Source organism: Mus caroli, chromosome 2 (genome assembly GCF_900094665.2).
Source record: "Mus caroli chromosome 2, CAROLI_EIJ_v1.1, whole genome shotgun sequence".
Lineage (NCBI taxonomy): Eukaryota > Metazoa > Chordata > Mammalia > Rodentia > Muridae > Mus > Mus caroli.
The window spans coordinates 105,850,416-105,864,483 of NC_034571.1; the positions used below are offsets into that span (position 1 = coordinate 105,850,416).

The 14,068-nt window shown below is 41.1% G+C and overlaps 1 protein-coding gene across 2 annotated transcripts in view; it reads right to left on the bottom strand.

Moving 5' to 3' along the window:
* The window catches only part of Ryr3 (ryanodine receptor 3), a 542,105-nt gene that overhangs the window by 244,404 nt on the left and 283,633 nt on the right, over positions 1-14,068 (bottom strand). For both annotated transcript variants that reach the window (XM_029469442.1, XM_021156945.2), the window contains 5 exons: positions 13,281-13,416; positions 12,789-12,884; positions 11,274-11,392; positions 5,347-5,480; positions 3,535-3,776 (listed from right to left, as the gene is read on the bottom strand). In XM_029469442.1, the coding sequence (XP_029325302.1) occupies positions 3,535-3,776; positions 5,347-5,480; positions 11,274-11,392; positions 12,789-12,884; positions 13,281-13,416 (727 nt within the window). The remainder of the gene's footprint in view (positions 1-3,534; positions 3,777-5,346; positions 5,481-11,273; positions 11,393-12,788; positions 12,885-13,280; positions 13,417-14,068) is intronic.

Genomic DNA, 14,068 nt, shown 5'->3' on the forward strand with positions numbered 1-14,068 from the left:
GGGTTATCTGTTTCCCTAGTTAATGCAGTCTCAGGTCCCGCGTGATTGGATTGGAGCAGATGCTGTGTTCCACTCACCAGAGGTCTTAGGATCACGTGGGGGATCCTGTGTGGGTCCTTGTGGGTGTCTGGAGACTTCCCGGGCCAGGAACCCGGGTGCTGCAGTGGACCGGAAGGTGGTCGGATGTCCGGAGCCCGAAAAGGGCGCTGTCTTAGAAGCTCTGTGGCTCCCACCTGTCCCTGAAGCTATCTGCTTCTGTGTGCACACTCTCACCTGTGCAGACTACTTTTTGGTCGAGTCCCAGAACCAAGATGGCTCCCACCGTTCCTGAGGCAAAAACCTTCCGGGCCAGGTAGACAGCTGTCCTCTGGCCAGGGAGGTGGTCGGATGTCTCGCCCTAAAAGTTTTATACTCCATGTAAAACCACACAAAAATAACAAGAAACATTATTAACAAGACCACTCCAAGAAGCATGCCATCAGAATCTCAGGTAACACAGTTTATTATATCAGGTAGTTAGAGTATGGTCTAAGGCTGGGCAGTGGTGGTACACGCCTTTAATCCCAGCACTTGGGAGGCAGAGGCAGGTGATTTCTGAGTTTGAGGCCAGCCTGGTCTACAGAGTGAGTTCTAGGATAGCCAGGGCTATACAGAGAAACCCTGTCTCGAAAAACCAAAACCAAAACCAAAAAACAGAATATGGTGTAAGGCAATGGTTCTCGACCTTTGGGTTGCAACCCTTTGAGGGTCATACAACCCTTTCACAGGGGTCAGCTAAGGCCATCAAAATGTCAGAGATTTACATTACCATTTATAGCAGTAGTAAATTTATACTTATGAAGTAGCAATGAAAATAATTTTATGGTTTGGGGTTGCCACAACAAGAGGAAGTGTATAAAAGGTCACAGCATTAGGAAGTTTGAGAGCCACTGGTCTAAAGGAAGGAGGAGAATGTGATGGGTATGCACTTCTCAGTTACACAAGACAATTCACTGTGTAGTTTCATTTTTAGAGAAACATTTCTCTCGTACTGAATTTTAGAGGACTGTATCATGGCTCCTCTGTAAGAAATATGCCACACAATATGTCTGTGAGGCATTTGTATCAGGCATACATCATCTCCAACTGCGGTTCTTAAGGAAATATAGACAATATATGCTTTGGACAATAAGCAGGAGAGGTGCGGTACTTATTTACAGTGAAAACTCTAGAGTTGGTCTTGCATTTTTCATCCAGGCAGAAACAACCCATCCCTTCACATTTATGGGCCATGGTTATGTATGGTAAAATCATCAGTATTTATCTTTAAAAAAAAGGCTTGAATTCTTCTTTTTTTTTTTTTTTTTTTTTTTTTTTTTTTTTTAGATTAACATTAACCCACAGATCAACAATCATAATAAGAGAGACCAAGCAGTGTTAATGTCAGTCTTGATGACATAATCAGATGAGGAGCCTTCCCAGGGTGACTGATTACAGTTCTTGGTGTCTTTTTGTATCAGTTTCTGTATCTGTAACGTGAGTTCAGTATTTGCTACCTTAAAGGTCATTGTGACATTAAAGCATGTAACTCATTACCCACTAAATAAATCTGATTAGTGCCGATGTAGATGTACTTATTAAAAAACCCTAACAACCCTATTTGAAATAAGGACTGATAGATACATGCCAAGGGCCAGCCATGGCATCCAGGTAGACTGAGGCAGGCAAGCAATGGGGTGTAGGTGATTGTAGGGGAAATCCTTGGTTTTGTGAGGGCAAAATTTGCTTACTTTTGGTAATATTTACCTTTCTAAACTCTTCACTATTCTGTGGCCCAAAGCTGCTGACTTCTGGTGATTAACACCTGCTGTTAGCAGCTAAGGCTTAAGTAAAGAAGTTGGTTACTCCAGTTCTTTGTTCTTTGACTCACAGGCCCCTGACTGATCTGGCAAGACTCAGAGTTTGTTAACTCTTTGTGAGCCAGAAAGAAAGGGAAAAATAAGAAAAGCACACATGCAGAAAAAAACACTCATTCACTCTGGGTGAAACAGAAATAGAGACCACATTTTCCCTTTATTTTCTGTTTTCAGTATATATACTCTTTCTAAAAATTACCTCATACAGCTATCGTGTAGAATCATTACAGAAGGATAATTATTTATATGATTTTCTAAATGCTTTTACATTCCAATAAGTTCATAGTAAGTTTATGGCACTAATTCATATCATGGATCAATGCGGTTTAAAGAGTAGACAACAGAATTGTTTAATGTCTTTCCACTAAGACTAGTATCTCATTAAGTATTTATCATCTGTTAATAGTCTGTTACTAGTCCCCCATAAGTTTGTCATAAGTCTAAAGCAATAATTTTTATGCCACAAGTTAGCATGGTTTTGTCAAGAGACAAATCATCTGCCCATGTTTTATTATTTTGAAGTTTTGCATAGATAAACCAGTCAATATTTCATTTTTTTTTGTTCTTGCACCTACAATAAATTGTCCATTCCCACTTTATGCCCTTTAATTACCAGATAGTGGTCTTATGCCTAACATAGAAGAAATGTTTTTCTTTAACATAAATTGTTCCAAGCCTGCTTTTTGTTTCTAGTACAATCAGCCCATGACATGTGAAGATTTACAGAACTTTTATTTGCTTTTATACTATAGAGGACTTGGAATTACTTGTATAAATTTAGGAACTCTGTAAAACCATTATTAGGAATTATAAAAATCATTAATTTGTCTACACAACATTACTACATGAGAGTATATCTTCATGTTGGTCTGCATAGAATCTGCGCAATAGGGTGGGCTCAAGCTCAGGAATCATTAGGCTATGTACTAGTGACAGAAAAGGCATATCAGCAGCAATTAGGACCTTGACTCACAGAGCTCACCCATCACAGGCTATGCAAAATGGTGGGCCATCTCCAGAAAATTCACTTGTATGTTTTTAGCCTTCCTAAATGGCTTTTGACAGATACAGACACTTAGTATATCACATACTTTACTTATTGCTGTGATCAATCGAGTATCTACGAGACAGAAGGCAGAACTTAGGTTTGTTTATAGCCATCTTAGCGGGGAGGAATGCTAGTAGATAGACCTGTGGAAGTGGGAATGAATGGCCCATGCTTGCTAATATACCACTTGACCAGAAAGTGGAGAGAGGACAGGAAGTTGAGCTTGACTATAAACTTCAAGGTATGTCCCAAATGACCTATTTCCTCTAGCTTAATGCTACCCCCTAATAGTACCACAATCTCTCAAAAACGTGCTATCAGCTGGCAATCAAGAATTCCAACACAGGAGCCAGTGATGGGCGTTTTACACTTGAATTTTAACAGTAAGCTTAAGTGATCTGTGTTGTGTGGCATAGTTAGGAACTCCCAGAATAAAGCTATAGATGAAACTTATTTCAACTCGATTCCTTTTACACCCAACAATCTCATGAGATTCAAGCATTTCTATCATTTCAACTCAAAGTGAACATTATGTGGCTCAATTACCTTCAACAATAAAATAGAGGGTGAAAGCCTTCTCAAGGTACTCACCTGACCACAGATGAAGCCCATCAAAGCCATAGGAGTACAGGTCATCACCGACACCGTTGCCTCCCCATCCTTCTCCACCACCAGGGTACGGGGCATAGCCTGAAGAGGAGGCCCAGCCCACCCGCAGATGTGTAGGCTCTGCTGTTAGGAAAGGCTCCACCTGGTCGATAATTAACTCAAAGTACCACTTCTTGTACTGTGGTGAACCTTCAGCAACTCCCAGGAAGATGTTTGGCCGGATGCTGAAATTAAACATAGGACAGGCTGCTTCTGCAGAGAGCAAATAACTGAAAAAACCAAGCTGATCCAGACCCAGAAGCAGGCATTGCCCAATTAAACCTAGGTCAGTGCATTTTAATCTTTGTTGTTGCTGTTTCTGTTGTTGAACAGCCCTCAGCAATTGGCCAAGCTTGTAGTGGGCAGTATGAGGGCATCAGTAACTTCTTATAAAAGAGAAAGATGTTTTTAAAAAAAAATTAATTCAAGGCAAGGCATTTATTTAATGCCCACCATGTGCAACAATGCTGTAGATATCATAAGAGTTGGATGATCACCAACCTTTGTGTCTTTCTGTAAGAGACATCATTTATATGACCTCCATCTTCTGGAACACAAGCTTAAGTGTAATCATTTTCAAATTAGAAGTTTTTGTTCCCTAAGCATATTTAATACTTAAAAGCATTAAGAAGTTATTATTAGCCAACCTTGTTAACTATGGGACAGACAACTAAGGTTTTTCAAGGTTTGGATTATGCAAGAGAGACTCTTCCTGGACTTGGGTATTGTTCTACTTGAGATGGACACATAAACGAGGCTGTATTAAGATTTCTGTTAAGAAGGAAGATCTGCAGTGATGGTGCATACTTTTAATCCCAGCACTCAGGAGGCAGAGGTAGGTGGATCTCTGAGTTTGAGGCTATACACAGAATCCTTGTCTTAACTAAACAAAACAGCCAACTAAATAAAAACCAAGAAGAAGAAGAAGAAGAAGAAGAAGAAGAAGAAGAAGAAGAAGAAGAAGAAGAAGAAGAAGAAGAAGAAGAAGAAGAAGAAGAAGAAGAGNAAGAAGAAGAAGAAGAAGAAGAAGAAGAAGAAGAAGAAGAAGAAGAAGAAGAAGAAGAAGAAGAAGAAGAAGAAGAAGAAGAAGAAGAGAAGGAGGAGGAGGAGGAGGAGGAGGAGGAGGGGAGGGGAAAGAGAAGGAAAAGAAGAATGAGAAGCAGAAGAAAGTAGAAGGAGAAGGAGAAAAGGATGATCGGTGTGGTGGTTGACGTATGTATGTTGCTCTGTACTTTGGAAGAAGTTTCTTCTCTCACTACTGTGGGTCAGAATATGGACCTTGATGAAAAATGGAAAAGGCACATAAAGCCTGCCTAATTCAGGCCCATTGAGCTTACAGGAGTCACATGTGGACACATGTAGGGGCCAGTGGACTGGAGGCTTGGTTGGGTCTGTCTTGACCCTCACAGGTAACAGTCAGGTTACCTGTGCTCAGCCCATGTGCTCTTGAATATAAGCAACTATAGTAACAACTTGGGACGCACATTATATAAAATGTTTTAGAATGATGGTAAATAAAAACATTAATATATGATAAGGAATAATAAAGCTAGATTCATTTTAAAAACAAAACTTCTTCAGTCATTTGAATGTATTTATCTTCCTTTCTCAGCTACTTTTAGGGTTATTTTCCAAAACTCCCCAAAAGCTAAAGGCATATCATTGCTTAGTTTGGTCTTATTTGCTTGAACTGCCATAAAGTCCCTTTTCCTACCTAGATTCACTTGGCATATGGAATGACACTAGTGACCTTACCTGGTGACATCATTAATTAGTCGTGTCTGCAGAAGCAGGTTCCTCCGGGGTAGTAGGTTGTCACAGATCAGATTCTGGTTGGCTCTTACTGCAACCCCATTGCAGAGACAGAGGGAGCACAGGACATCGAGAACCTGCAGGAGGACACACCCAACTCTAAACCTCAGCACCAAGAGGATGCAGAAAATGTGCAGATCCTCATCATCGCTGCACAGAAAAGTAAGAGTCATGTAGGGTATGGATGAGCGATGGGCATATGGAAAACTAGCCTAGAGCTATGAGAGTCTTACTCAGTAGGAGATACTGATGGTCAAGAGACTGCTGCTGCTTAGAAAATGAGGCTCAGTGTCCTTCTAGACCCATCACTTCATTCTTACACTCCATCTCTCCAGACTCTGCTTGGCATCTGTGGTCAAATTCTGTTAGAGTCAGAGGCTAGACTATAGAGACGTACTGTCCAGCCAGGGTCAGGACTAGTGTATGGTGAAATTCCTAAGGCACCAAGTCCAATCACTACTCATTTCCCCAGTCATTAAATCAAATCCTTTCCACAGGCCTTCCAATCCAAATTGACACTCATCCAGCCCATGTGCTTTGCACGGAGGGCTAGTAAAGTGCTCAGACACTGGCAGTGACAAACATTCTGGACCCATTTGCTTAGGATCTGGAATGCAGCAGGACTGGGACCCTCAGGCAGCAGTTTAGAACCCTGTTCTTGGATATCTTACTGTGATATCATCAGAGTACATTAAGATGTTCATATATCGGACGTTGGTGGCACGCGCCTTTAATCCCAGCACTCGGGAGGCCAGAGGCAGGCAGATTTTTGTGTTCGAGGCCAGCCTGGTCTACAGAGAGAGTTCCAGGACAGCCAGGGCTACACAGAGAAACCCTGTCTCAAAAAAAAAAAAAAAAAAAGATGTTCATACATTCCTGGAAACCAGTGTTAAAAGTGTTCCACTTACTCTCTTCCTTCTACCTGGGAGAACAGCAAATCTGCAAGAGTCTAGGTGATTCATAAATCTTAGCGATATGACACCAAGCCACTGTGGCTATTTCTAGCTGCCTAGTAAGTGGAAATGGTCCTCTCTCTCCGATCTTGCTCCACACCGTCATCACCCCTGCCCTATCTCATTCTGTTGCATCCCCTTATTTTCAGATTTTGTGTTTGTACCGTAGCAGAGCAAATAGTGTTGGGGCAGGCACTACTCCTATCTCCTCTACAGGGAGGAATGTTGATAAATAACAGCCACATTGTGGCTGTCTGGCCACAGTGACAGGGAGGTGGGCAAATACATTTCAGTCTTTCCAAGTGGCCACGGAAGACTCAGCACTTGGTGAGATTGGATACCTTAAGATTGTTGATAGCATTTGTGTCCATAATTCTCACAAACCAATTTTCCACCTGACTCCCTGAATGTCAATTTCATTCTAGACAAATACAGAGCACATTTATGGGACAAACAGAAAAAGAAGCCCCGAGGCAGCTTTACAGGGCACTCGTACCATTACCACTTTTTGACAGATATTGGCTGTGGAGCTTTGAAATCCAGAGGGTGATTTCTCATTCTAAGCAAAGAGCCATGGAAGGCCAGAAAATGAAATACTTTCCATCTGGCCTATCATACACTTTCATCTGTTTTCCTTGGAGTGATAGCTGCGGGGACCTTGCTGCTGTAGCCGGAGCAAAAGCTGGGTTTAATTCATATACAATGGGAAAAGCAAAGTGAAATAAAAACCACATGAAACATGCAGCTTGATGGCTCAATGCCTCATCTGTAAACTGTTGACTCCATAAAGATGCACACTTGGCAATGGTTAGACTTTTAGATGACATTTCTTCATGTATTACTGGGGAATAAGGGGCATACTTCTTTCTAAAATTATTTAAATGGGTTCTCTTCAATGACAAGAGGGTGTACCTGGGACTGCACCCCAAGAACTCACAGGCATTTTGCCTAGAGACCATCTGCACTTGCTAATTTCTTAGCAGTCCTGGGAAGCTTGCCTGGCGAGGTAGGCTCTGCTGAGTGTCCCTCCCACTCTGCATCGTTGTTTTCCTGAGCTGACAAGAGGTCTACTTTGCAGGTATATGGGGGTCACATAACTTAGTTCTGCTTAAGAAAAGTTGGGTGGATGAAATGACATTCCCCAAACTCTTCTCATTGACCTCTGTTCTCCTTCTCTCTGTGTACAGATCCAACACAGAATTAACCGCACCAGGAACTCTGTTCTCAGATTCCTGGGCCGGCAGCACTGACATCACTTGGCAGCTTGCTAGAAACAGAGATGCACAGATTCCCCTGTTCTTTTTGTTTTTAATCAGCATCTATTAATTTTTATAAGATAGATGTTTCACTATGTCATAGTATCCCCACCCCAATTCTAAACCAAAGCCTTCGTACTATAAGATGTTCCAGAGATTTGTGGGTACATGATAGCTAGCAAAGCCCCTGAGAATGCTTGTGTCTCTGAACAGACACAGACTGAAGCCCTGCAATTGATGGGCTATATGCTGGAGTTACTAAATACAGGCTTGACTTAGAGTTTGGCTTCTCTAATCACTGGGACACTTTTAGAGTTATAGTCATTTTCATTACTAATACTACATTCTGTCCATCAGTCACCCATCGATTCTTATCTCTTTCACTCTATATGGGAAATACACACTTACATGGGGATCCTACTTTAAAGAAAAAAATCTGCATTACACATCAACACAAATATTAGGATGCTGTATTGTCATTAGTCTAAAAGCAGATTTACTGTAAAATGCAAAATATATCTAGTTTTCGATCTTTGTGTCAAGTTATACATTTGAAAAAGAAAAGTGCTTCCAGCTCCCTGGGATCATATTTTTCTCCCCGAGGAAAAGAGCTGAGTGGTTGAAGTCATTCTCGGCTGTAGAGGCTGCCATGAAACAACTGACTGTAGGAGCTATGGAGCAACCATGTGGGAGTTAATGATTTGTTTACTTACATTCTATCCTTCGCCAACACAAACGGAGCTTTTGGTTCTGATTCATTCTTTCCAGGGACCAATGAGATTACTATTTTACTGTATTTTTTTTTCCTCACAAGTGACTCAAAATTATCATGAAATGAAAATGATAATAAAAATATTTATCCATGACAAGTTTGAGTAGATTTTGGGGCAAGTCATTAGGGAAGCAAGTAGAGAAGTGCATTATCATTATTATTTTACTAATAACAGCTAGCTCTGTGGGAAAATATAGGATAAATGCTATAATTTGCAGCAATTATTCTTTTTGCCAAATAAATCAGTGCTAGTGACAATGTTTCTCTCTGCCAATTTCCCCATTGTTCTGTAACACAAGCCATATTCACGTGGGCAACCTCCCATCAATTCAAGGTGAGACAGAGGTGAATTTTGGGTCTGTTCATTTACTAATTTTGTTTATTAAACATTTGACAAGCATATATGGAAGCCTGTATCATTAAATATATGAGCTTGATTCTGTAGTGGTTATGATGATAGTCTCTTTCATGAGGTAAGTCACAATGGGTAAGAGAAAATAGCTACAGTAGAATGAAAATTTAAACAGTTGTTATAAAAAAGTTGTATAAGAGCAGAGGTGAGGAGACCAATTACAACTGGGATTTTGAAGGAGGGGCATTTAGCTTAAGCTTTGAAGAGTGTGTTAAAAGTTTTAATGTTGCTTTTTAATTGGCAAGAAAAGAATGTTGATAGGTCCTGGAGATGCTGGAAGTGAGGAGGTGCTGATGAGGATCTGTAAGAATGCAGTCCTTGGGAGGTCAACGGGAAGAGTGCATTCAAAAAGGATGGAGTGGATCCTACAACCCACTTCTCTCATCTTCACAAAGATTGTGTTCTTTCCCTACAACTTTTGATTAGAGATGAGGTAAATCTTCATATGAGAAGCAATGCTTTCTCCACAGTGACCCAGCTAACAACTAAAAAAGGATAGAAAGGAAGTGGACCTGAAACTGTGCTCTACTTACATACAGACTAGATTCTAAGCAAATAGGAGGTGGTGTGATGGGACAAGATGAATTCTCATCTTCTACTATATACGGAAACTCTTTAAAGGCCATGTTCATGAATGATGGGTCCCTCAAGCTTCAGTGCTAGCATGTAGTGTCCTTTAATCAAAGAGATTCCACTCTGAAGAGTCTTGTATTTAGGTAATTCTAAAAACAAAAAGTAATATTCTCCTCCAAAAATTTAGGCTATGAAGCCAATGTTCACATTTTTTAGCTTGAGTTACTGGCAAGATATAAAAACATTTAGTTCTAGCATGACATCAGCTAGTTGATAGGCCCCTCAGAAATTACTTAATATCAAGGGCCCATGCTCTGAACTTTCTGCCTCTGCCAAGTGCAAATAATAATAATATCACTTCAGAGGGGCATGGTGAAGAATAAAGAGGGTGTATGTGGACATTGAAAGTGGTCCTGGGACTCCACGAGTGCAAGAGAAATGTTATTTGTCATTGACTTTATCACACCATCCTCAAAAGATGACTGCTAAGGTTTCCTGAGACTCCAGAATTCAATGTATTGTGAGTCACGGTCTTTATGGAAAACTCAGTGAATGAGTCAGACACTTTCAAATGTTGGGGCTACAGAAAGCACAGAAAGGATGGATAGAGGGAGACATCAGTGGCCTTTTCTAAGCAAAAGTGAAGCATAATAATAGTCTGGCCTACATTCAGGTCTTTGCAAAACTACCCTCAAGACAATAGTGATACTTAAAATCTACAGTTTTCTTTAAAAATAAAGTATGCAGTTATACCCATCTATCAAATCTAAAAATAGGGTACCCTTGATGAGGCTTTGTTGCAAAACAGTGTTTTTCTGTCTAGTCCTAGGCTAGCCTTGAATGCATAATGCTCCCGCTACTTTGGCTTACCAGGCCTCTGTTTGCTCAACTGTGGAATGGACAGAATAATTACCAAGTTGTCATTAAATTCCACCCAATCAATGCTTTTTAGATGTAGGAAGTTGTATGGCAGCTGGGTATTTTTTTTTTTTTTTTTTTTTTTTTTTTNCCAGGCTGGCCTCGAACTCAGAAATCCGCCTGCCTCTGCCTCCCGAGTGCTGGGATTAAAGGCGTGCGCCACCACGCCCGGCTGCAGCTGGGTATTTTTAAAGTGCTTTATGTGGAATCACTGTAGCAAGGCTCTAAGGTAACGAAACCAGGGTGACCCTCCTTTGTATGGCTTCTCTGTCTCTAGTGCTAGACTGTGGTGTGGCTCAAGCCATTTGTTACTTCTATGCCTATCAATAATTCTGACTACGTTTTGCAGACAGAAGGAATATGTTAGAATGTACAGAGGCTGGACTAAGGCTCAAACCTCATGCTTGTTTTTGATTTACCATGTTCAAGAAAGCAATTACGGACCCCACATATTTTTTCTTCTGTGCCAAGCAATTTCACAGATGTTAAGGACCATAGCTTTTCTGCTTCCTCAGGCCATTGCATATCATGTAGTCAGTGCTGCATGGGCTCCTTTTCCTGGACTGAGATACATCCCAAAATAGAGTTCCCTTCCTACTAAATAATGGTAGGCAAGAGCTACGGACTAGGCTTTACCCTCTCTAATCTGTGGAGGCCCAGCTGTACCCCACATGAGCAATCAAATCACAGACTGCTAAACTCATAGGTTTTAGAGTGAGAACACCACAGTGAGATGTGTGTTAAGGTCTAATGACGACAGGGTGTGCTTGGCAAACTGGGGAAACCCTGATCATCTAAGATCCATTAAGGCTGTCTGTCTTGGACTGTATCTGTAGATTTTGAGAATCCCAGTTTCCCATAGCTTTTGTAAAAGTAAATCAAGAGACTACACACCACTCTTCCAGTAACACAGAATGGGTATTCGTGTGAGGGAAAGAAAAGGCAGGAAAATAAACCAATGGGAGTGGCCTCTCTTCCATACCCACCTTGTGATTCCGCCCATGCTTATCCAGTAGGGAGATGATAGACTTGATGTGGCCCTCTGCTATTAGGTTTAAGGCTTCTGGGCTTTCAATCAAGATGCAGTGCAAGACCTCCAAGATACCTGCATGAATGGTATGATAATCATTTGCCCATCCAGCAAGTTGCAGAACTGGCCAAATATAGAGATCCAAGAGTAAAGGGAGTGTCCCAAGGGGCCAGAGTGCTACAGTATATTGACTCTACTAAATCTTCCCATAGAGAGGAGAGATGTAGCCATTTCTGGTAGATTTCAGGGACCCCTGCTATTTAGAGGCGAGTTTACTTGAACACTAACTTAATCCTCCCTTTCCTAGACAGTAGCATGATCTTTGTAAATACAGTAAAGTGCTGTAAAGTGGGATTCTTAAATTCACCAAATCAGACAATACTTTATTTAAATACAAATAAGCAGCTGCCTATTTTTTTTTACAGTTTCTAAAGATCATACAAGTTACTTAAAAATATTCTAGCTTTGTCCCCAGAATAAGTGTCCCCCCACCCAAGAACGGAAATTACTTGTTATTTCCAATGTCCTAGTGTAGCTAATAAAGTATGAGCTTGAGAAACAGAGGCTGTTGGACCCCATTGGCCCAGCAGATGGTTTTCAATGTCAAGGCTGGGGGCCTAAGGTAAACTAACATTCCTGTAGCATGGCACATGCAATATTAAAATCATGATGAGAACCCGAGGGAAGTTGTTGGCCAAGAGCCTCGCTGGTTTTATTTTTAAAAGTTCTTTGATTCTGTTTTATTCAATCAAGGTGTTCTTAACTCGTCCTGAAATATAATTTCACTAACAAAAGAAGGTACCAGGGGAAAGAAACACTTAAAATGATGTGAGCAGGGCAGCAGTCCTTGGGGGACTGTCCCTTGGCTGCTTTCCTCAAGCACCTGCCACTTATAGGCTGTAAGAAAAGCATCAAAGCACTGCCCGCTTCCCAGAGGACCCACACACCTGCTGTGTGCACTCATTTTAGAAGAAGCAGACTTCTCAGCCTTGTGGGTCATTACTTACCAATGACCATAATGCTCAGCTTCTCCGAGCGTCATCAGGAGGCTCCATAGATGTGATATGTGGGGAGTGGGTGAGTAAGGATTATTTACTCTTCCATTCTGCTAAGCCCACATGGAATAGAAGGGTTCAGGCTAAGCACCCAGAGAATGGGAGAGCAGGGGAGGCCAGCATTATTGGATGGGAGTGTGCGAAGGGCCATAGAGTGAAGGCAAAGGCGTGGAGTGAAAAGTTAAACAAAGGAGGAAGGATTGACAGAAGTCCAAGTTAGATTCTGTTAAATGAAGGCATAGCCTTGTCAGAAAACTCCCAACTTTATTTCCGTTTTGTTGAATTGAGGATTATTGGCCACCAAATGGAAAAGATTCAATTCTGTTTTTATTTCTACAAAAGGGGAAAAAATGATCTTTTCTAGTTAAAGGTATTTGTTTTGATTTTGTGTTTTTGTCATTGTTGTTAATTCTTACCTGAGGAAGATTCTAGTCTGTCCAACTTACTAATTAACCAATCAAGGTTATTGGAGAATTGAGCACAATTGTTTCTGTTTCCACGTATGAGAGCGGCTGAAAGCGGAAAAAAAAAATCATCATAGGTTAAAGGGCCTATGATGGGATGGGAACTTGGACAGCTGTTGAGTGATTAACAAGCTTAGCTCCTACAAGGTCCTGAATTGGCAGTCTTATCCTGTCTGGTTCTATGATATAGCCTCATTCCTACATTTAGGAGGATTAAAATCTACCACTTACGCCCTCATGCACATGGACTCCTGCTAGACCCATCACTGCCGATGACTTCTTGCTCTAATTTGCAAAGTACAATAAGCTAGTAGATAACAATGATTGGCTAGGCTAGGAGAGAATATTTAACAAATGGTTTCCAAAGAACCCCAAATTTCAAGTCAACATCCCAATCTAGCCTTGCACATCTTACCTGGTGGGAGGCACTGCAGGAATACTCACCTAGTAATTTGTATAGCAGGTTCAGAATTTCTTTCCAGGCCATGCCACTCTCTTCCCTCACGATCCCTGCAAAGTGCGCTACACTATTGTAGATGTTTAATCGATCAATGCAATTCAATACGAGGGCCAGCATCCCCTGAGAAGGAGAGATGAGGAACAACTTAGCTTTCCTGATGGACCCCTCAGCTCTTTCTTCTCTCTTATCTATCACCTCCTGAAACTGACAATTCTCAAATGCTCACAGATTTCTGTGGTGCCAGTGGAGCTTTTTCTTCTTAAAAACAAAATACGCATTTTTTATGCCTCATAGACTTAAATAACATCTATTTGTGGAATGAGTCAGCAGTCTCTTGTGACAGGTTTGTCCCCATGTGCTGCGTTTAACTCAGTCCAAGGACACGGCAAGGAAGATGGAGTGTGAATGAGAGACACACACACACTTTCCTTCCGTCTGATGGGAAGTGATTCTGACTCAGTCAGAAACTGCCCTGGTTACAGCACCTACTTTTTGTCTAAACTTCAAATTTAAGAAATCTCATTCATACTATGATTTTCAATTTTGTATTTTTATGCGATTTCTGTATGTTTCTGCATCTATTTGTGTTTCCTGGGCATTCTCCAACCCCCAGAGGGGTGTGTGTGTGTCTCTGTCTGTCTGTCTGTCTGGTGTATGTGTGCCTTTTTTTTTCCTGTTCGTTTAGTTCATCTTGTTTTATTTTGTTTTTTAAGTTTTAGTTGCCCTTTTGTCTTTTGTTTGAGAGAGAGGGAGAGGGAGAGGGAGAGGGAGA